Here is a 21,552-nt window from a genome sequence, read left to right as displayed (position 1 = left end):
ATCAAAGTGTGGTATATGTCACTGTGTAGAAGACGTCATAGTGTGATAGATGTCATCGTATGCTAAAGATCAAAGTGTGGTATATGTCACTGTGTAGAAGACGTCATAGTGTGATAGATGTCATCGTATGCTAAAGATCAAAGTGTGGTATATGTCACTGTGTAGAAGACGTCATAGTGTGATAGATGTCATCGTATGCTAAAGATCAAAGTGTGGTATATGTCACTGTGTGGAGGATGTCATAGTGTGATAGATGTCATCGTATGCTAAAGATCAAAGTGTGGTATATGTCACTGTGTGGAAGATGTCATAGTGTGATAGATGTCATCGTATGCTAAAGATCAAAGTGTGGTATATGTCACTGTGTAGAAGTCGTCATAGTGTGATAGATGTCATCGTATGCTAAAGATCAAAGTGTGGTATATGTCACTGTGTAGAAGACGTCATAGTGTGATAGATGTCATCGTATGCTAAAGATCAAAGTGCGGTATATGTCACTGTGTAGAAGACGTCATAGTGTGATAGATGTCATCGTATGCTAAAGATCAAAGTGCGGTATATGTCACTGTGTAGAAGACGTCATAGTGTGATAGATGTCATCGTATGCTAAAGATCAAAGTGCGGTATATGTCACTGTGTAGAAGACGTCATAGTGTGATAGATGTCATTGTATGCTAAAGATCAAAGTGCGGTATATGTCACTGTGTAGAAGACGTCATAGTGTGATAGATGTCATCGTATGCTAAAGATCAAAGTGTGGTATATGTCACTGTGTAGAAGACGTCATAGTGTGATAGATGTCATCGTATGCTAAAGATCAAAGTGTGGTATATGTCACTGTGTGGAGGATGTCATAGTGTGATAGATGTCATCGTATGCTAAAGATCAAAGTGTGGTATATGTCACTGTGTGGAAGATGTCATAGTGTGATAGATGTCATCGTATGCTAAAGATCAAAGTGTGGTATATTTCACTGTGTGGAAGAGGTCATAGTGTGATAGATGTCATCGTATGCTAAAGATCAAAGTGTGGTATATGTCACTGTGTGGAAGAGGTCATAGTGTGATAGATGTCATCGTATGCTAAAGATCAAAGTGTGGTATATGTCACTGTGTGGAGGATGTCATAGTGTGATAGATGTCATCGTATGCTAAAGATCAAAGTGTGGTATATGTCACTGTGTGGAAGATGTCATAGTGTGATAGATGTCATCGTATGCTAAAGATCAAAGTGTGGTATATGTCACTGTGTGGAAGAGGTCATAGTGTGATAGATGTCATCGTATGCTAAAGATCAAAGTGTGGTATATGTCACTGTGTGGAAGAGGTCATAGTGTGATAGATGTCATCGTATGCTAAAGATCAAAGTGTGGTATATGTCACTGTGTGGAAGATGTCATAGTGTGATAGATGTCATCGTATGCTAAAGATCAAAGTGTGGTATATGTCACTGTGTGGAAGAGGTCATAGTGTGATAGATGTCATCGTATGCTAAAGATCAAAGTGTGGTATATGTCACTGTGTAGAAGAGGTCATAGTGTGATAGATGTCATCGTATGCTAAAGATCAAAGTGTGGTATATGTCACTGTGTGGAAGAGGTCATAGTGTGATAGATGTCATCGTATGCTAAAGATCAAAGTGTGGTATATGTCACTGTGTGGAAGAGGTCATAGTGTGATAGATGTCATCGTATGCTAAAGATCAAAGTGTGGTATATGTCACTGTGTGGAGGATGTCATAGTGTGATAGATGTCATCGTATGCTAAAGATCGAAGTGTGGTATATGTCACTGTGCGGAAGATGTCATAGTGTGATAGATGTCATCGTATGCTAAAGATCAAAGTGTGGTATATGTCACTGTGTGGAGTATGTCATAGTGTGATAGATGTCATCGTATGCTAAAGATCAAAGTGTGGTATATGTCACTGTGTAGAAGACGTCATAGTGTGATAGATGTCATCGTATGCTAAAGATCAAAGTGTGGTATATGTCACTGTGTGGAGGATGTCATAGTGTGATAGATGTCATCGTATGCTAAAGATCAAAGTGTGGTATATGTCACTGTGTGGAAGACGTCATAGTGTGATAGATGTCATCGTATGCTAAAGATCAAAGTGTGGTATATGTCACTGTGTGGAGGATGTCATAGTGTGATAGATGTCATCGTATGCTAAAGATCAAAGTGTGGTATATGTCACTGTGTGGAGGATGTCATAGTGTGATAGATGTCATCGTATGCTAAAGATCAAAGTGTGGTATATGTCACTGTGTGGAGGATGTCATAGTGTGATAGATGTCATTGTATGCTAAAGATCAAAGTGTGGTATATGTCACTGTGTGGAGGATGTCATAGTGTGATAGATGTCATTGTATGCTAAAGATCAAAGTGTGGTATATGTCACTGTGTGGAGGATGTCATAGTGTGATAGATGTCATCGTATGCTAAAGATCAAAGTGTGGTATATGTCACTGTGTGGAGGATGTCATAGTGTGATAGATGTCATTGTATGCTAAAGATCAAAGTGTGGTATATGTCACTGTGTGGAGGATGTCATAGTGTGATAGATGTCATTGTATGCTAAAGATCAAAGTGTGGTATATGTCACTGTGTGGAGGATGTCATAGTGTGATAGATGTCATTGTATGCTAAAGATCAAAGTGTGGTATATGTCACTGTGTGGAGGATGTCATAGTGTGATAGATGTCATTGTATGCTAAAGATCAAAGTGTGGTAGATGTCACTGTGTGGAAGAGGTCGTAGTGTGGCAGCATTAAAGACTAGGCTTAAAATTGACAGGGAAAAAAATCTATTTCTTGCTGGGTTTCACAACGTTTCCAATTTGTGACCCCGCTGCTAGACGCATGCACTGGAGCTAATAGGCTTTGTGTATTCTTGGACCGTCACATTCTGCAATAAAGACGTGATGGTCAATACTTGGGCTCAGTTTTACAAGGGACTTAACCTCGAAAATAAATCCCAGTTCACAGAATGAGGTAGGAGCTCTTGGAAATCAATTTCTGACACAGGAATGAATACATCTTCTCTCATTGTCTTGATATATATGTCAGGCACATTGAAGAGTTAACACTCACTGATGAAATCACTTAGTCAAATACCTTCGAGCTCACCCCATAATACATCCACTCACACACCAACTGACGAATACACACATTCAGTCATACACTCATTGGTTAACACACTCTTACACTTTTCTACACACACACACGCACATTAAGTCTTTCACTCTTGCACTCTTACGCAATGACAAGTACTATAAGTACAAGTGCTCCTTCTTTCCTAGTGCTAGTAGAGCTTGAAATGGGTTGCCTTAATCAGCCATGAAAACCAACAACTGAATAGACACTTGAAACGCGTAGGACGTAATTATATTCTCTTTTCAAGTAAGGACTTAAATGTATATGATAAGATAAGATAAGATGGACTAACTTAATAATACTAACTGACTCATTTTCAACCCCCCACTCACCCACCCCCCACACACACACACACACTTGTTCACACATGCCTTTTCTGATTAACACATACTATCAGGAAGACATTGACACACTTTTATATTACACGAATGTACTCACACGTATGTACTCATACATGTACTTTAAGACTCGCTAACAGAAACACTTAGACCACAAACAAACTCTCTCAAGAGAACTCCAAGAACAGAAGATAGCCCAAAGTCTAGAGAGAGCTAAATGCTGAAAGGTGTTGGACGCATCAAAAATGCACAGAAAACAAGAGAAAGTCCAAAGTGGTTGGAGTATCTTTAGGTGTGATGCATCCTCAAGGGTGGGTCGTTCTCAACGTCTCTCTAGCAGCTTGATGTTTCCCTGTCACGTGAGCTAGTCTCACATCACGTGATTTACAATTTGTCAACATAGGAACTTAAGCACCTCTACGCTGCTTGGAAGATAGTTTGTATAAGATCTATATCGAGTTGCCATCATGAAAGTTTTGCGATAATACATTTATTTAGAAGTTTGTTGAACTAATACATTCACACAAAAAGCAAGTACCATAAGCCATTCATTCTGAACGTTTCAGTCTTTCGCTTTCAAAATGTCCATTGTCCCGATCTCATTTTGTTTTCTACAATCTGATAATATTTGCTATTCGTTTAAGAAATCAAAGTTTTTGCCTGTGATCAAAACATCATTTTAATTTAAATATAATTTGTAAATGTTACTTCTGTTTACGTAGCTATGAACTCGTGTAGGCGGCATAGAGAGAAATAGAGAGAGAGAGAGAAACGGAGAGAGGCAGAGAGAGACTCACTGTACAAAAAAAATACAGCATTTATTTTCTAGAAGATCGTGTAACACTGTTGGCATTCTTATTTTCTGCGGGAGTCTGTGGAGCTCATGTTTTTATTGAAGACATTTCTTAACACTTTTAGTATATTTAATTTGTCCATTTGTATGGTATATTCAGTATAATACTATTAACATTTAGGCTATTGGCTGAGGTCCGGGACTAAGTCACCAAAGTATGTCTATGTTTGGATCATTGTTTGGAGGTGACTATTTTTTTTTCCCAATATCTAATGGGTCACTAGTTCTATTGAACTCTTATCGCCTGTTCTTTTTTTTTCTGTATTATTAATATCAAATTTAGTTTTAGGTCAAGTTTTATATTATTAAATTTGTATTCTCACTTTACAATCCTGTGTTAAATGTGAGTTTACAACTATAGCCATCATTGATAGACATGTGTGTGATTGCATCCAGTTCTAGTTGTTAAGGATATTCACCTTTTCAAAAGTAGCCTTTATTGACATTTATTAATTAAGAAGCATCCATAAAAAAAACTTCACGTATTGGGCTGTACCCATAATGGCCATAATGGCCATTCATGTATCGAAGTGTAGCCATAATGGACATTCATGTATCAAACTGTATTCATAACGGACATTCTTGTATCGAAGTGTAGCCATAATGGACATTCATGTATCGAAAGGTAGCCACAATGGACATTCATATATCGAGGTGTAGCCATAATGGACATTCATGTATCGAGGTGTGACTATAATGGACATTCATGTATTGAACTGTAGCCATAATGGACATTCATGTATCTAGCTGCACCTATAATTGACATTCATGTATCAAGTTGTAAAGGACAATTATTCCAATGTCCACTGTTTATGTAAATTACATTTAATTATTGCATTGTCCACTCCAGGCTTATTAGTCGTTAAATTCCACTAATCACATTTGGTTCAATGAAGATTCACTTTGTTTCTGCTTTGTCACTTTTCGTTTCAGAAAACTATTTAACATAAAAAAAAACGGATTTGAAGAATGAAACTATAAATTGTCGACGCCCAAATTTAAGACCTTTTGACTGTTTGCAAACGTTCAACTGGTCACAGCAATAAATTGACAACCTTTTATTCGCTTTGCACTTCAGAATAATTATAAGTTCTCTTTCTCTGCCTACAGTTTACACCTCCTATATGAGAAACATGAGTACTTTATAGAAAGTAACTAAGACGTCTTCAACGCTCCATCATGGCCATGAGAAGGCAAAACCGCACCACAAATAACGATATTATTGCCGTATGGTCAGCAAGACTGCTTAGAATTTGACAGCTAGGCTGGGAAGAGCACATCGTATGAGGGATGTTCAAATGCCGAAGGCAATCCACTTTGGTGAGATGAAAGTCTGCGTAACAGAAGTGCCATCCGAAAGCGCTTCAAAAACAAGCGTAGGCGCCATCCCGCTTTAGTCTTCAACTGACATAGAAGAGAGCCCCTGACAGCAGGCAGTCAGCAAACGAGATAGGTGGAGATTTATTACAAAAGCCGCGGGATACACTTTTGAGGAAATCTACTGCCGTAGAGAACCTAAACTCACCACCGGCAGGCAATGGCTACATCTGCTCTGGATGTGACAATATATGTAGGTCACAGATAGGACTGCATAGCCTCCTTAATCTATGGACTCGAAGACAATCTTTATTATTATCTTATATGATACAGACGTTACTTCAAAAAAGAAGATAATTAGGTCCTACGCGTCATGCATTCAGTCATGCATATTAACCAGTGACTTGAATTTTGCCAAGTCACTGGTTTTCCTGGCTAGCTCAGGCAAACCCATTCCATGCTCTAATAGTACTAGGGAAGAAGGAGTATTTGTACAAATCGTCTTATAAAATTTAAATGTATACAACTAAATGTCTTTTTACCTAGTATTAGATGATAGTAGACTGATTTTCTGTCTCTTTCTGGCTGGTGACAAACAAAGACTTACGAAACAAGTGTTCGTTCCAAAATGGACATTTTGTTTTAATGAATACTAACTCCCAATAGATAATTATTTAAAACTAAAATAATTTTCCATAACATAATTTTCTTATAGAGATCTACATTTAATGTGTATCTAATTAACTGTTTCTGTGTATTTCATATGTAGGTGATAAAATGCTGACTTCGAAGAAATTATTTTCTGATTAATGATCCCGAGGACAAACCAGAGAACAATTTAGTCCTGGGCTTCATAATGTCTACATCAATAGAGGAATAAATCTACAGGCGTTTCTCATGGGTCCTAGTAAATGGAATACTTCGAAGGTAAGTTGCTTGTTAACTATTGACTTTACATCATTCTTGCTATTAAATGTCTTGGATCAGCTACAGGATTATTGGCCAACATCAAGCACAGTATCATATGAATTGAATGAACTATAGTATAAAATGATATCTATCAAGTAAAATAGCGAATTACTCGAATCAAGCTCAGAATTTGATTTAGCTGTATCACTTAATAACTTTTATCTTCTACAGTCTATTTTAAAGACAAGTTTGATTCAACCAAAGTAATCAATGATTTCAGACAAATATCGTGCCATACAAACATTGAGATTTACAAACGTTGAGTTCTACGAACGCTTAGTCTTACAAACATTGAGTCCTACAAACATAGAATCTTATAAACATTGAGTCTTATAAACATTGAGTCTTGTAAAGCATTTTAAGTATGTCACCCAATCTTCAGGTGTTTTTTTTTTAATGTATATTTGTCCACCATTCCCTGTATCTGTGAAGTCTGAATCTAGATCTCATGAAAACTTTACAATGCTACAGCGCATACACTTTCACCATAGCGTGTGTCGTGTTGAAAACACCTTTATGACATCTGAAATCAAATACTGTTTTAAAAAATGCAAAGTATTGCATTCAGCATTTGAAAAAAAAAAGTCTTAAACAGCATTTCTAATATATGTGCACTGATATATTTATTTATAGTACAATTATTATTAAATATACTAGTATATTTATATACATATTTTTATTAATAGAAATGTTATATATTACATGCCGTTTTTAAAAGAATGTAATCAAAATGTGTTTTCCTTCGAAAGCGTACTCTTTTTTAACCAAATAAGTTTACAATTTGTAGGCACATCACTGGCGGATCCAGGAGGGGGGGGCGGTAGGGGCGATCGCCCCCCCCCCCCACCGTCGGCCGACCCCCCCCCCCGAAGGGGCGGGCGAACTTTAGTATAGGATTCACACAATTTGTATACGAATTTATTACTTATGTTAAAAATATATACTAATTATTTATATTTCAACCTATTTTTAGATTATTTCGCCTCCCCCTCTAGTATGTTGGCTGATTTTGGTGGGGTCGGGAGGGGGCGATGGTATCAATCCCGCACCCCTCCCATAAACTTTCGAGTGGGGGGGCGGTCCAATTTATTAGTAGAAATCACAGCTGGGAGGGGCGATACATGCAATCGCATTTCCCCCATCGGACAAATCAATACTTTTTCTTTTTGTATTATAGTTAAGAAATTACAAAATTTAAAAAATCTGTCACTAATATAATTTATATATACTATAAATTAAATTCTTATATCGAGTCGCCCCACCCCTATTCTTTAATGCCAAATGCAATCTTTAGCAGAAATTATTAAAGGAGCGAGGATTAATCATTTTCACTCTACCGCCCCTTCCCTTTCCAGACAAAGTTTATGTAATTTCCCATGAATTTATCATAATTATTTTAAGAAAGACTTTGCTTTGGAAAAGTTAGAATTCAAATAAAATTTTTCAGTAAAAGAGTCACAATTGAGATGAGCTCTAAACCCAGATATTCTTTTCCTAGTCGCCTTTTTCCAACCTTTACTCAATCTGATATTTTTCTAGTTAAATAAATTTGGGACTATAGCTCACAATTTATACATTAATTTTGTTAAATACTATTTATCGAATAATTTTTTTTTCGGCGGCGATCCTCAAAGCAAAAATCTAAGTATGTGGGGTATCCTATCTTTTCAAGGAACAAATCGGTTTTATTTGCAATGTATTGTGGGTCTATAAATTCATATTAAAATATTTTTAAAGTACATTATTCGAAAGGTCCTTTTTTAATAGTATGAATAATGAGCTTTAGGTCAGGAGAATGCGTTTCTGCAGTAAAGAATGCAAGAAAACGCTTTTGACGTCGGGGCTTCGCCCCGAACTCCATTGATGAATAATGAGCTGTAGATGTCAAAAGAATACGTTTCTACAGTGAAAAAAGCAAGAAAACGCTTTTGGCGTCGGGGCCTCGCCCCGAACCCCACAAGAGAACCTTATGGCGCTGCCCCTTCGACGAAGGTTGAGAAATGCTATATATATATGTGTGTATATATATATATATGTGTGTGTGTGCTGTACGCACGTTTATGCATAGGGTTAGGGTTTACTGGATCCGCTAGTGAGGCACATGCACGCAAACAATTTGTAAGAATAAGAGAAAAATCAAACAAGTTTATTGGGAAATGTCTAGCTGATCCGCAACTTTTATATAATCTAAATGTATGTTTTATGTTTAGTGAGTACAAATAACCTGCAGGAGGTGCTTACGAGTTTGTAACTAACACAAACTCCTTTTATTATATTTTTTCCTCCTCTTTTTGTTCTACCAAATGTATTCTTCCAATGAAACTTTCAAAGTAAAGTACAATTAATGTCATACCAGACAATTGGTGTTCGTCCCAAATACAGTTTTTCTATAATTAACTAGAATGTATTGTACGTTTAAACACTATATTCAACACTTGACATGAAGTTTTCCATTTACGTAAAGAGCTCTCCATCACGATTCACTTTCCATTAGGATGAAAAGGGAATTTAAAATGCCCTTCACATTTCCATTGATAATCAGGTCACTCGTAGGATCTTTATGATCACCTTAACCCAATCAATGGCTGCCTCTTCGGGCGCTCTGGACTGTCGTTCATTTGACTCGAAGGTCCCTGTCCACTTCCTTCCTCGTCGTCCTGATGGAGGTTTGGGCTAGGATGAACAATAAGTTCAGAATTTGAAGGAACATCCGAAGCACGTAAGACATGTCCAAAGATCGACAGCAGTAGAGGATTAAAGTCACCAACCAAACATTTTGTTATGTTGACCTCAGATATAAACAAAGGAAGTTTACCTGACCTAGAGTCTAGATATTCACATTTTCTGTTTGTATGCGTCAAGACTACACTCTCTATATCTAAGGAAAGGGTTACTTATAAAAACATAAGTTCTATCTGTCCTTGAAATCTCGTAATAAAATATTTTGTTTGATGTCTGACCGTTTGACACAAATGAAATTATCAAAACCTTTCCTTTTCGCACACGAAGTAGACCAGGTCCTTCCTTCGCATAAATGAGGGGTTCTCAACCTGTGGTTCGCGACCCCCTTGGGGGTCGATTGACGATTTGCCAGGTGATCTAAGACCATCGAAAAAATGGATTGTTATTGTCTATTCTTCTATTGCTGTATGTGTGTGGGTGGGGGGGGGGTCGCGGCAGAGTGGGGGATTGTAAAAAGGGGTGGCCGAACATAAAAGGTTGAGAACCACTGGCATAAATGGTCTCCCTTGAACGTTCAAAGGCTAAACAAACTTTTTTGACGATGACAGTAAATTAATTCGTTGTGTACTCGCATCGCACAATGAAATAGTTGTAGTTCTCACATGGCACAATGAAATAGTTGTAGTTCTCACATGGCACAAATGAAATAGTTGTAGTTCTCACATGGCACAAATGAAATAGTTGTAGTTCTCACATGGCACAAATGAAATAGTTGTAGTTCTCACATGGCACAAATGAAATAGTTGTAGTTCTCACATGGCACAAATGAAATAGCTGTAAATCTCAAATGGCGCAATGAAATAGTTGTAGTTCTCAAATCGCACAAGGAAATAGTTGTAGTTCACATATCGCACAATGAAATAGCTGTAAATCTCACATGGCACAAATGAAATAGCTGTAAATCTCACATGGCACAAATGAAATAGTTGTAGCTCTCACATGGCACAAATGAAATAGCTGTAGTTCTCACATGGCACAAATGAAATAGTTGTAAATCTCACATGGCACAACGAAATAGTTGTAGCTCTCACATGGCACAAATGAAATAGCTGTAGTTCTCACATGGCACAAATGAAATAGCTGTAAATCTCACATGGCACAAATGAAATAGCTGTAAATCTCACATGGCACAAATGAAATAGCTGTAGTTCTCACATGGCACAAATGAAATAGTTGTAGCTCTCACATGGCACAAATGAAATAGCTGTAAATCTCACATGGCACAAATGAAATAGCTGTAAATCTCACATGGCACAAATGAAATAGCTGTAAATCTCACATGGCACAAATGAAATAGCTGTAAATCTCACATGGCACAAATGAAATAGCTGTAAATCTCACATGGCACAAATGAAATAGTTGTAGCTCTCACATGGCACAAATGAAATAGTTGTAGCTCTCACATGGCACAAATGAAATAGCTGTAGTTCTCACATGGCACAAATGAAATAGCTGTAAATCTCACATGGCACAAATGAAATAGCTGTAAATCTCACATGGCACAAATGAAATAGGTGTAAATCTCACATGGCACAATTGAAATAGTTGTAGCTCTCACATGGCACAAATGAAATAGCTGTAGTTCTCACATGGCACAAATGAAATAGCTGTAAATCTCACATGGCACAAATGAAATAGCTGTAAATCTCACATGGCACAAATGAAATAGCTGTAAATCTCACATGGCACAAATGAAATAGTTGTAGCTCTCACATGGCACAAATGAAATAGTTGTAAATCTCACATGGCACAATGAAATAGTTGTAGTTCTCACATGGCACAACGAAATAGTTGTAGCTCTCACATGGCACAAATGAAATAGCTGTAAATCTCACATGGCACAATGAAATAGTTGTAAATCTCAAATGGCACAAATGAAATAGTTGTAAATCTCACATGGCACAATGAAATAGTTGTAGTTCTCATACCGCACAATGAAATAGTTGTAGTTGTCACATGGCATAATGAAATAGCTGTAAATCTCACATGGCACAAATGAAATAGCTGTAAATCTCACATGGCACAAATGAAATAGTTGTAAATCTCAAATGGCACAATGAAATAGTTGTAAATCTCACATGGCACAATGAAATAGTTGTAGTTCTCAAATGGCACAATGAAATAGTTGTAAATCTCACATGGCACAAATGAAATAGTTGTAGTTCTCAAATGGCACAATGAAATAGTTGTAGTTCTCAAATGGCACAATGAAATAGTTGTAGTTCTCAAATGGTACAATGAAATAGTTGTAGTTCTCAAATGGCACAAATGAAATAGTTGTAGTTCTCAAATGGCACAAATGAAATAGTTGTAGTTCTCAAATGGCACAATGAAATAGTTGTAGTTCTCAAATGGCACAATGAAATAGTTGTAGTTCTCAAATGGCACAATGAAATAGTTGTAGTTCTCAAATGGCACAAATGAAATAGTTGTAGTTCTCAAATGGCACAAATGAAATAGTTGTAGTTCTCAAATGGCACAATGAAATAGTTGTAGTTCTCAAATGGCACAATGAAATAGTTGTAGTTCTCACATAGCACAATGAAATAGTTTAGTTCTCTCCTCCCACAGAAATTCGTCAGCGTCCATGAAGACGAGCAGCTCAGGCTGATTGAAGACGCCAGGGTGAAATGTTACCAGGAGATGGACATGGCCGAGGAATCCACAGCGGCGGGATCAGGTAAACAATCTGTTGAACAGCGCTGGCTAACAAATCTACTCTGATAAAACACTCATAAAATTATTTGTATTTTATTATCGAATGATGGAAACATTGTCTAAACATTCTTGGTACTTTTAGATTTTTCTGTTACTAGAAAGTTGTGAATGTTGAGAAGGCTAGATCGGTTGAAATTCTCAAACTCCCAATCTTCATTCGAGATCCCTAGGTACGCAAGCCAAGCTAGAGACACCTGTTCTAAGACATTTTATTGAGTGCTGTTGAGGATCTTTGTTTTCATTCAGTAGCTTGAAGACTAGTAATAATTGACTCAATGAAATTAGCAAATCATTGTTCTGTTAGCCCTGGGTTAGAGTCATTTGATGGGCCTAACCCTAACTCTTAACTAAAAATATCATACGAAAGAGCGTGCATTGTAATTGGCATATGTGCCTGAAATGCTTCAAATAGCATTGAATGACAAGCTCTGTTTTTAAATATATAAATATACATACAACTATTGACGGATTCTAGAGTCTCAAAAAGAATGAAGCCTGAAGCTTTACTGTGTTAGCTCGCTCTCTGATACCGGCTTCTCAATTTACTAAGGCTTGACGTGGGTGACATAACACTCGCGTTTCCACTCCTCTTGATATCGATCTCTTCGTCTATATTCAGTATACCTACCTCCTATATAGAATGCAAGATATACTAAAGATAATAATTTTAATGTCACATTTATCTCACAACCCTCCATATTGTATTAATATCCATACACCTTCTGTTTGACGCCCCAGTTGCAGAGGCTGGAGTTAGACTAAGATTAAGAGAACTAACAAACTCAGTAAACTATGTACTTATATTATGAGACGTCCGTGGTCCATAGTAATTATACTATTATGATTTATTAAATTATTTAGTGAAGATTATTTGGTCAACAAAATGTGAATTGATCATTAATTGTTTTGCTTCTTTGTTTTAGTACCCTACTGCAATATGACGTGGGACGGAATCGCCTGCTGGCCATCCACGATGGCGGGAAAAACAGTGGAACTGCCGTGTCCTAATTACATTAATAATTTTTATATTGAAGGTGAGTGGATTCAAAGGTGACTAAATAATCGAATTGGAAAAGTTAACAACGAATTTAAAAAAAATAAACTAATCAGACAGGAAAAGTTGTTGCTCTTTAAACTAATGAATAAACAAGAAAAACATTTTTAAAATACTTTTTAAAAAAAAGCTTATATGAAGTGTAGTTGTATCAATTAGTTTGGATCAGTCATGTCATGTCATGTGTAATAGATCTAGACTTGTCGACTGGCGGCATACCATACGCCGCTATTTTGCAGTGCCGGTCTTAGGCTACTGCAACCTATGTGACCGAAGGATCCGCACTTTCATGGAACCCGCGCTAATTCAAGGTGTATAAATTATTAAATTAAACCATTTTATAACCTAAAACAGATTTCCCGCGCACTCCTGTCGATTTTGAGGTGTCATTCAATATGGAAAACGTCAATCCTACGCGCTATTGATAAAAACAGCATTATGCATTAGCCGTAATTGTGTAATCTGGTGAAAGAAGCTTCTCGCGCCTCAAACTAATGAAGAATTACTTAAGGTCAACAATTCTCAAAGATAGATTGAAACATTTGGTAATTCTTGCTATTGAGCGGTATCTATGTGGGAAACAGAATTATTATGATATACTGTATGACTTCGCTACACGCAAGGCTCGTAAAGTAATTCTGTACGTAGTAAAGAATGAATAAAATGCATAGACGATTTTATTTTCTAATACAAACTCTTAAATTGACTTATTGTCCGCTTCCCTACCCAAACTTGGCCCGCGAAATCCATTTCGAATAGGGCCCCACAATGCTTAAGTCCGACCCTGCTATTTAGTGTTTGTAAAATGTTGTACGTGTTTCGGATGTTCCTTCAGAGTTGACGATAGTGTACTTCCTAGTCCAAACCTCCCGCATGGGATGGGACCAGGCAGAGTTTGACAGTCCAGCGCGCAGCCATCCGTAGCGAGCTGTGAAAACGTGTTCTCCCCCCTTCACCCTCTTGTTTTTTTTCGCAGAGTGACTATCCGCAGAAATAAGAGCGTGATCTTTCCTTTACTTCTCGTTTAACCTGTTTAGGGAAGAAGAGAATTATATATAAAGATTCTAGACCAACAACAATAAATCTGTCCCATTTGAAATATTTTTGAACAATTCTTTTTTGTTTAGCTTTCTCAATACGCTATGATCCTATCCCTTGCCTTTACCAGTTGGGGAAATGGGAGGAGGGGGGGAGGGAGACAATGGTATCTGGAGGAATTTGTACCATAATTGTTTTTTAAAAGCATTATTAAAAAAGGGGGAACAACTTGCATTCAAAATCATGACTTACGTCTCCTCGAGCCGACATTCTAACCACTCTGCTTGTGAGCTGCTAATGGCTATAGAACAGTGATTCCCAAAGTGGTCTATATAGACCCCCAGGGGTCTACGAAGACTTCCAAGGGGTCTACGAAAGTGAAAAAATAAATTGGGGGTCTATGAGATGTCTACGGGGGTCTACGATAATAAATTTCATTTAATCATGTTGCGACTTTAATTTTCACATCCCACTAATTTACTATTTACTAAACTATTCTATGATTTGTACCTTAGTTAATGCTTTAAATATGTATCATGCTATTCAAACGAAAAATTGTAGCATTTAATTTCAATACGTATTTCACTAGCTTCATTTTGTCTACATGTAACTAATGTTAAACAGCGTTGATCATTTAAAATTGGGATTCATTCTTTCCTTGTCAAAGAAGCGGTTTTATGACGATATGAAATCAATTACGCTGGAGGATCGTTTGAGACGATGCCACCCTGACAAAATAGATAAAGGTTTGAAAATCTTTCGAACACTCAAAGATAAAGTTCAGATTAGACCCACAAAATCCTTCTTCGACATCATATAGAGAAGATGATGGTTTGTAGGCGACTTACAATATCTCTTTACTTATAGCAAAAACCGGAAAACACCATAGGTAAAACATTGATTTTATCAGCCGTTGTAGTTTTAAAAACTGTTTTACACAAACCTACATCAGATATTATTAAAACAATTTCTTTAAGCAACAATACAAATCAATGGCACATTGGTGGCATGAGTTATAAAATTAAAGGCTTCTTATCATTGGCGGATCCAGGGGGGGGGGGCGGTAGTGGCGATCGCCCCCCCCCACTCGGCCGACCCCCCCCCCCCCCGAAGCGGGGGACGGACGAATTTTAGTATAGAATTCACAAAATTTGTATACGAATTTATTACTTATGTTAATAATATATACTAATTATTTATATTTCAACCTATTTTTAGATTATTTCGCCCCCTCCTTCCAGTATTTTGGCCGATTTGGTAGGGTCGGGAGGGGGCGATGGCATTAATCCGCCCCCCCCCCACCATAAACTTGCTTGCTAACAGAATCAATTAAATATCTATATTATTAAAGCTTGTTATTGGTATTTTAACCGGTCTTTATATTATGTCGTTCACCTGTTGGCCGATTGGAAGGGGAGGAGCGAATACCTCTACTGCCCTTCCCATCTAAACCCTTTGAGTGGGGGGGGGGCGGTCCTACTTTTATGGAGAAATCAAAGTATTATTAATATTATTAATCGAATTTTTTTTTCGGCGGCGATCCTCAAAGCCTTAATCTAAATATATGGGGTATCTTATCTTTTCAAAGAACAAATCGGTTGTATTTGCAATGTATTAAGGGACTATAAATTCATATTAATATATTTTTCCACATTATTCAAAAGCTCCTTTATAATAGAATGAATAATGAGCTGTAGGTCAGGAGAATGCGTTACTGCAGTGAAGAATGCCAGAAAACGCTTTTAGCGTCGAGGCTTCGCCCCGAACCTCACTGATGATTATTAGGTTGTAGATGTCAGGAGAATGCGTTTCTGCAGTGAAGAATGCAAGACAACGCTTTTGTAGTCAGGGCTTCGCCCCGAACTCCACTAATAAATAATGAGCTGTAGATGTCAGGAGAATGCTTTTCAGCCGTGAAAAATTCAAGAAAACGCTTTTGGCGTCGGGTCTTCGCCTCGAACCCCACTAATAAATAATGAACTGTAGATGTCAGGAGAAGGCGTTTCTGCTGTGAAAAATGCAAGAAAACGCTTTTGGCGTCGGGGCTTCGCCTCGAACCCCACTAATAAATAATGAACTGTATATGTCAGGAGAAGGCGTTTCTGCTGTGAAAAATGCAAGAAAACTCATTTGGAAACGGGGCTTTGTCCCGAAACCAATAATAAGTAATGAGCTGTAGATGTCAGGAAAATGCGTTTCAGCAAGAAAACGCTTTTGGCAATATATATATATGCTGTACGCACGTTTATGTATAGGATTAGGGTTTACTGGGCGTTAGGGTTAGGGTTTGGAAAAAAATCGTCCCCCCCCCCCCACTCCAAAGTTCTGGATCCGCCAGTGCTTCTTATGTAATTCTTTGTAAACGACATACATACAGTGTTTTGGATCAGCGGCATCACAGGCTCTGACAGAATGTAGTGCTGTGTGCTTCAAACTGGTTAAGGGTCGCCGGCTCCTTATTTTTAACAGGGTTGACCCACGAAACGTTTGCAGTGTTTGGGTAAAGTTGCACGCAGCAGAGGTTTGAATTAAGTTTTCTTTTTGCTAGGTGGGCAGCAAGTCAAGGCTAATGAGCCCTTCCTGCTCAAAGTTACTGGCTTAGGTGCCAGTAAATCAACTTCGCCCCTTCTCCTGTTAGTGAAAACAGTTCTGTATATCCAATATTTGAGCCACACGTGAAAGATCAAGAAATACACGAGAAACTGCGCTTTGCGAAAACTTTTACAATGATACATAAGGCAAATTAATTAATTGATTAATTAATTTTTAATGTTTGATGATTACATCATAGAACAACAAATTCCTATATGAAACATAATATCCATAGCAACGGATAATAGACGTGCAAAAAAGACAACATTTGCAGTGTGTTTTGGTGATTCCAGTAAAAAATATTAATTGTTATTTTAATTGGTTTAAATTTGAATTTTATGAATAAAAAAAGATGAATCTCTATTTTTCATTCTTACACTCACTACAGTTAGAAATTAGTTTAAAAAATGGAGTTAATGAATTTGCAAAAATGCAATATAAGTTAAGCAGGGGGCAGTGGCGTAGCATCCATGGCGCGAAGGGGTTCAATGAACCCAGGCCCACAAGCAATAGATGCCCACAGCTGTGGCGTAGCAACCATGGCGCGAAGGAGCTCATTACGCTTGGGCCCATGCCTCAAGGCCAGTTGGAGCCCACATTAGAACTTAGGAAGAACATTTGTTTGTTTATTTGAAACACTTTTAAGTAGTTTAACTCTGTTAAGAAGTTGTAAAAACATTGACTTTTAAGACACTATTACTTATATTCAGTCCTAACTGAATCAAACGTTATGACATAATTCCTTTTTTTTAAGAAAAGGTACGATCTTTACATTGGAATGTCTTTAGATTTAGTTTACACATTTTTTGTCACACACTAAATTTGTCTTATTGGCTGGAGAGGAGCCCATCAAGATGTTCTTGAACCCGGAGTACTAGTGTGATATTTACTTGTGTAGCAGGTAGTGGTTATGTCCTATAGTCTTAGCAGTACTGGTGTGATATTTACTTGTGTAGCTGGCAGTGGTTACGTCCTATAGTCCTAGCAGTACTATGTGATATTTACTTGTGTAGCTGGCAGTGGTTACGTCCTATAGTCCTAGCAGTACTATGTGATATTTACTTGTGTAGCAGGCAGTGGTTATGTTCTATTGTCATCGCAGTACTGTTGTGATATTTACTTGTGTAGCAGGCAGTGGTTACGTCCTATAGTCCTCGCAGTACTGTTGTGATATTTACTAGTGTAGCAGGCAGTGGTTACGTCCTATAGTCCTAGCAGTACTGGTGTGATATTTACTTGTGTAGCAGGCAGTGGTTACGTCCTATAGTCCTCGCAGTACTGGTGTGATATTTACTTGTGTAGCAGGCAGTGGTTACGTCCTATAGTCCTCGCAGTACTGGTGTGAGGTCGCGGGCACGTTGCCCTGCCTCATCGTGGCGCCCGCGTGGAAACGGCCATAAGAGGAATTGGCTAGGCAAAATGGGTAGCAAAACATGACTCCCGTGGGGATGCCCACGGGTAGACGAGAGTCAACCCATAGCACGGGCGGGGTTGTAAAAAAGTCCCCACGAACACGTCACACATCCATACGCTGTTCCTCAAAGGGACCGTTACATCAATGGCGGTTCCCACACAGCTAGCTTGGTACAACGAAGGAAAATGACGGTGGCTCCCGGTGCCCTCGGCCTTCGGCCATGTGCAGCCAAGCATGCGTCGGGGCCAAAGGCATTGGAAACAGCAATGTTTTACATAGGCATTGACTCGGGTCCCTCTCAAACAGAACTGTGTTCCCACAGGTTTGTTTTTTTTTACTGTTCGGCTGGACGACCAAACAGGTTTTTTTTCAAACTTAGAGCTCGAAGAGCCTTCGGCTCAGCTCTTAGACATCAACAAGGTACTGGTGTGATATTTACTTGTGTAGCAGGCAGTGGTTACGTCCTATAGTTCGCGCAGTACTGGTGTGATATTTACTAGTGTAGCAGGCAGTGGTTACGTCGTATACATCTGGCTATCACCTAAATTAAAATTTAACTAAGCACTAACAGTCCAATATTTAAACTACATACTTACATATTACTTCCTAATGTGTCTTATAACGAATAGATATTAATTAATAATATCGTTTTAATTCGTGCTTTTAAGAATGTGCGCTTATAATAATGTCTCTAATTCAGTCACAAGAAGCACTGGCACTTGATTTAAAACATCAATTCGGTCCAACACCAAGCTGTGTTTATGCCATCTCCCATTTAGCTCGAGCCTGTCACACAAGTCCTGGGTTGGATCCCCATACTAAATGAAATATACATGTTAAATGTTTTCTTGGAGGTTCAGCGAGTGTCTATTTAAATTATTCCGATAGCGGATTCCAGCGATGGTTGATTTTGAAACCAATACGATGCCAATGCCCATACATTCTCATTGTATGACCTCAAAACCATCCATTCGAAGTTTGTTTCTTTGTTTTCTAGCGATGGTTGATTTTGAAACCAATACGATGCCAATGCCCATACATTCTCATTGTATGACCTCAGAACCATCCATTCGAAGTTTGTTTCTTTGTTTTCTAGCGATGGTTGATTTTGAAACCAATACGATGCCAATGCCCATACATTCTCATTGTATGACCTCAAAACCATCCATTCGAAGTTTGTTTCTTTGTTTTCTAGCGATGGTTGATTTTGAAACCAATATGATGCCAATGCCCATACATTCTCATTGTATGACCTCAAAACCATCCATTCGAAGTTTGTTTGTTTCTTTGTTTTCTTGCGGTGGTTGATTTTGAAACCAATACGATGCCAATGCCCACTCATTCACATCGTATGACCTTAAAACCATCCATTTGAATAACTTATTTGTTTTAAAAAGGTACGATCTTTACATTGGAATGTCTTTGCATTTAGATTACTCATTTTTGTCACACACCAAATTTGTCTTATTGGCTGGAGGGGGCCCACCAAGATGTTCTTGAACCCGGGCCCACGGGTACCTTGCTACGCCACTGGCAGGGGGTCTACCGAAAAGCAGAAAACATGGCAAGGGGTCTACGAGATTAAAAAGTTTGGGAACCATTGCTATAGAATATTGTCTAGTTATGTATTGTTTGTTTGAAACTTACTTTAAAGCGGCGACCTTTAAGGTAGAGAACTAATTCCAGGTAGAGAAAGCTCAATGCCTCTAGGTTACTGTGGATTCGTGTTACTAGACAACTTTTCTACGATCTTTTAAAATCTTAATTTGTAAGTACGCAATGAAATAAAAGACAATTAATGGGAATTGAAGTAAATGGAAATAAATTGGAGATTCTGAAAGTGAGGACAAATTAAGTTATTTCAGAAAAAGTTATTGTCTAAGGTTTTTTTATCAGCTGCCAAGGTGAAGGACATTTCTCAAAACCATCAACCTTTTGTACCACAATCGTCATGCAAAGAACCCCAAATCATCTAAATGTCTAGGGCGACATTACATGCTGAATGGGATTTAGAAACTTACATATCACGTAAATGTGTTTAAGACTCTGTAGTGAAGATGCTATTAAAGTATAAAGAGAAAAAAATAAGACTTTAGAAATATTAGCTACATTCCATGACTAAATAAAAATGACTACATCAATGGTTTTAGAAAAGAAAATAGCAAGATAATGTTACATCCTAAAACTGTTTTCTTTTGTCATTTGTCTCAGAGCTAACTTAAAACTCTTCGTTTGGTATTATGTTGATATCACATTCCTGTCGACTTGAGTTTAAGCCACTTCAGATGCTCAGTTCATTGTTAGAGTTTATGTAACATGTTTCTTAATTGTTTCAACATTTGTCACGCACTGGGTTTTACCATTTCAACAAATGGATTTGTCGAGATTGAATATCATGTTTATTACAAGACATGACAACTAAATGTTATTCTAGCCCTGGACCATATGTAGGAGGTAACCTAGAGTGGTCTCGCTTGCTATGTTATAATATTAACGATGTAACATACAGTAGCTTTGATTGTGTATGTTTAGGTATTACAAAGGTTATAAAGTTTTTGCTGGCTATGGGTTATTGTATGATTAAACTTGTAGAATCTCTGCTGGCTATGACTATATGATTAATGTAACTTGTATAGCCTTTGATTGCTATGACTATGACCAAATAAATCAGTGGTTCCCAAACTTTTTTGTCTCGTAGACCCCTTGCTATGTTTTCTGGTTTTCGGTAGACCCCCTGCATAACGTATATTGCATTTTCGCTAATTCATCAACTCCTTTTTTTTTTAAACTAATTTCTAACTGTAATGAGTCGAAGAGTGAAAAAGTAATTTAAAGCTACATATTAAGCTAGAAATTTATCTTTTTTTTACTGATAAAAATCAAATTTAAACTAATTAAAATAATAATCACAAAACACACTGGGTTTTTTTTGAAGGTACATCATACGTTGCTACGGATATTATGTTTCATATAGGAATTTGTTGTTGTATGAAGTAGTCCTCCAACATTAAATATTAATTAATTAATTGGCCTTAAGAATCATTGTAGAAGTTTTCGCAAAAGAGCAGTTTCTCGTGTATTTCTTGTTCTTTCATGTGTGGCTCAAATATTGGGTCCACGGAACTGTTTTCACTAATAGAAAGGGCGAAGGCTAATAACTGGCACCTAAACCAGTAAGCTTTGGGCAGGGGGGACTCATTAACCTTGGCTTTCAACCTACCTAGCAGAAGGAAAACTTAATTCTAACCACTTGCAGCTATACCCAAACATGGGAAAGGTTTCGTGGGTCGACCCTCGGAAATAAAAAAAGGAGCTAGCGATCCTTAGGCAGTCTAAAGCACTCTGTCAGAGTCTGCGACGC

General features: G+C 37.7%; 1 protein-coding gene across 6 annotated transcripts in view; it reads left to right on the top strand.

Moving 5' to 3' along the window:
* The window catches only part of LOC106051948 (parathyroid hormone/parathyroid hormone-related peptide receptor-like), a 147,786-nt gene that overhangs the window by 93,384 nt on the left and 32,850 nt on the right, over nucleotides 1-21,552 (top strand). For all 6 annotated transcript variants that reach the window (XM_056025656.1, XM_056025645.1, XM_056025651.1 and 3 more), the window contains 3 exons: nucleotides 6,434-6,591; nucleotides 11,947-12,055; nucleotides 13,017-13,127. In XM_056025656.1, coding sequence (XP_055881631.1) covers nucleotides 6,562-6,591; nucleotides 11,947-12,055; nucleotides 13,017-13,127 — 250 coding nt within the window. In that variant the 5' untranslated portion in view covers nucleotides 6,434-6,561. The remainder of the gene's footprint in view (nucleotides 1-6,433; nucleotides 6,592-11,946; nucleotides 12,056-13,016; nucleotides 13,128-21,552) is intronic.

This window comes from Biomphalaria glabrata, chromosome 1 (genome assembly GCF_947242115.1).
Source record: "Biomphalaria glabrata chromosome 1, xgBioGlab47.1, whole genome shotgun sequence".
In the NCBI taxonomy this organism is placed as follows: domain Eukaryota; kingdom Metazoa; phylum Mollusca; class Gastropoda; family Planorbidae; genus Biomphalaria; species Biomphalaria glabrata.
Note: the sequence above shows the minus strand (reverse complement) of the source record. Positions and strands in the feature narration are given on the sequence as shown.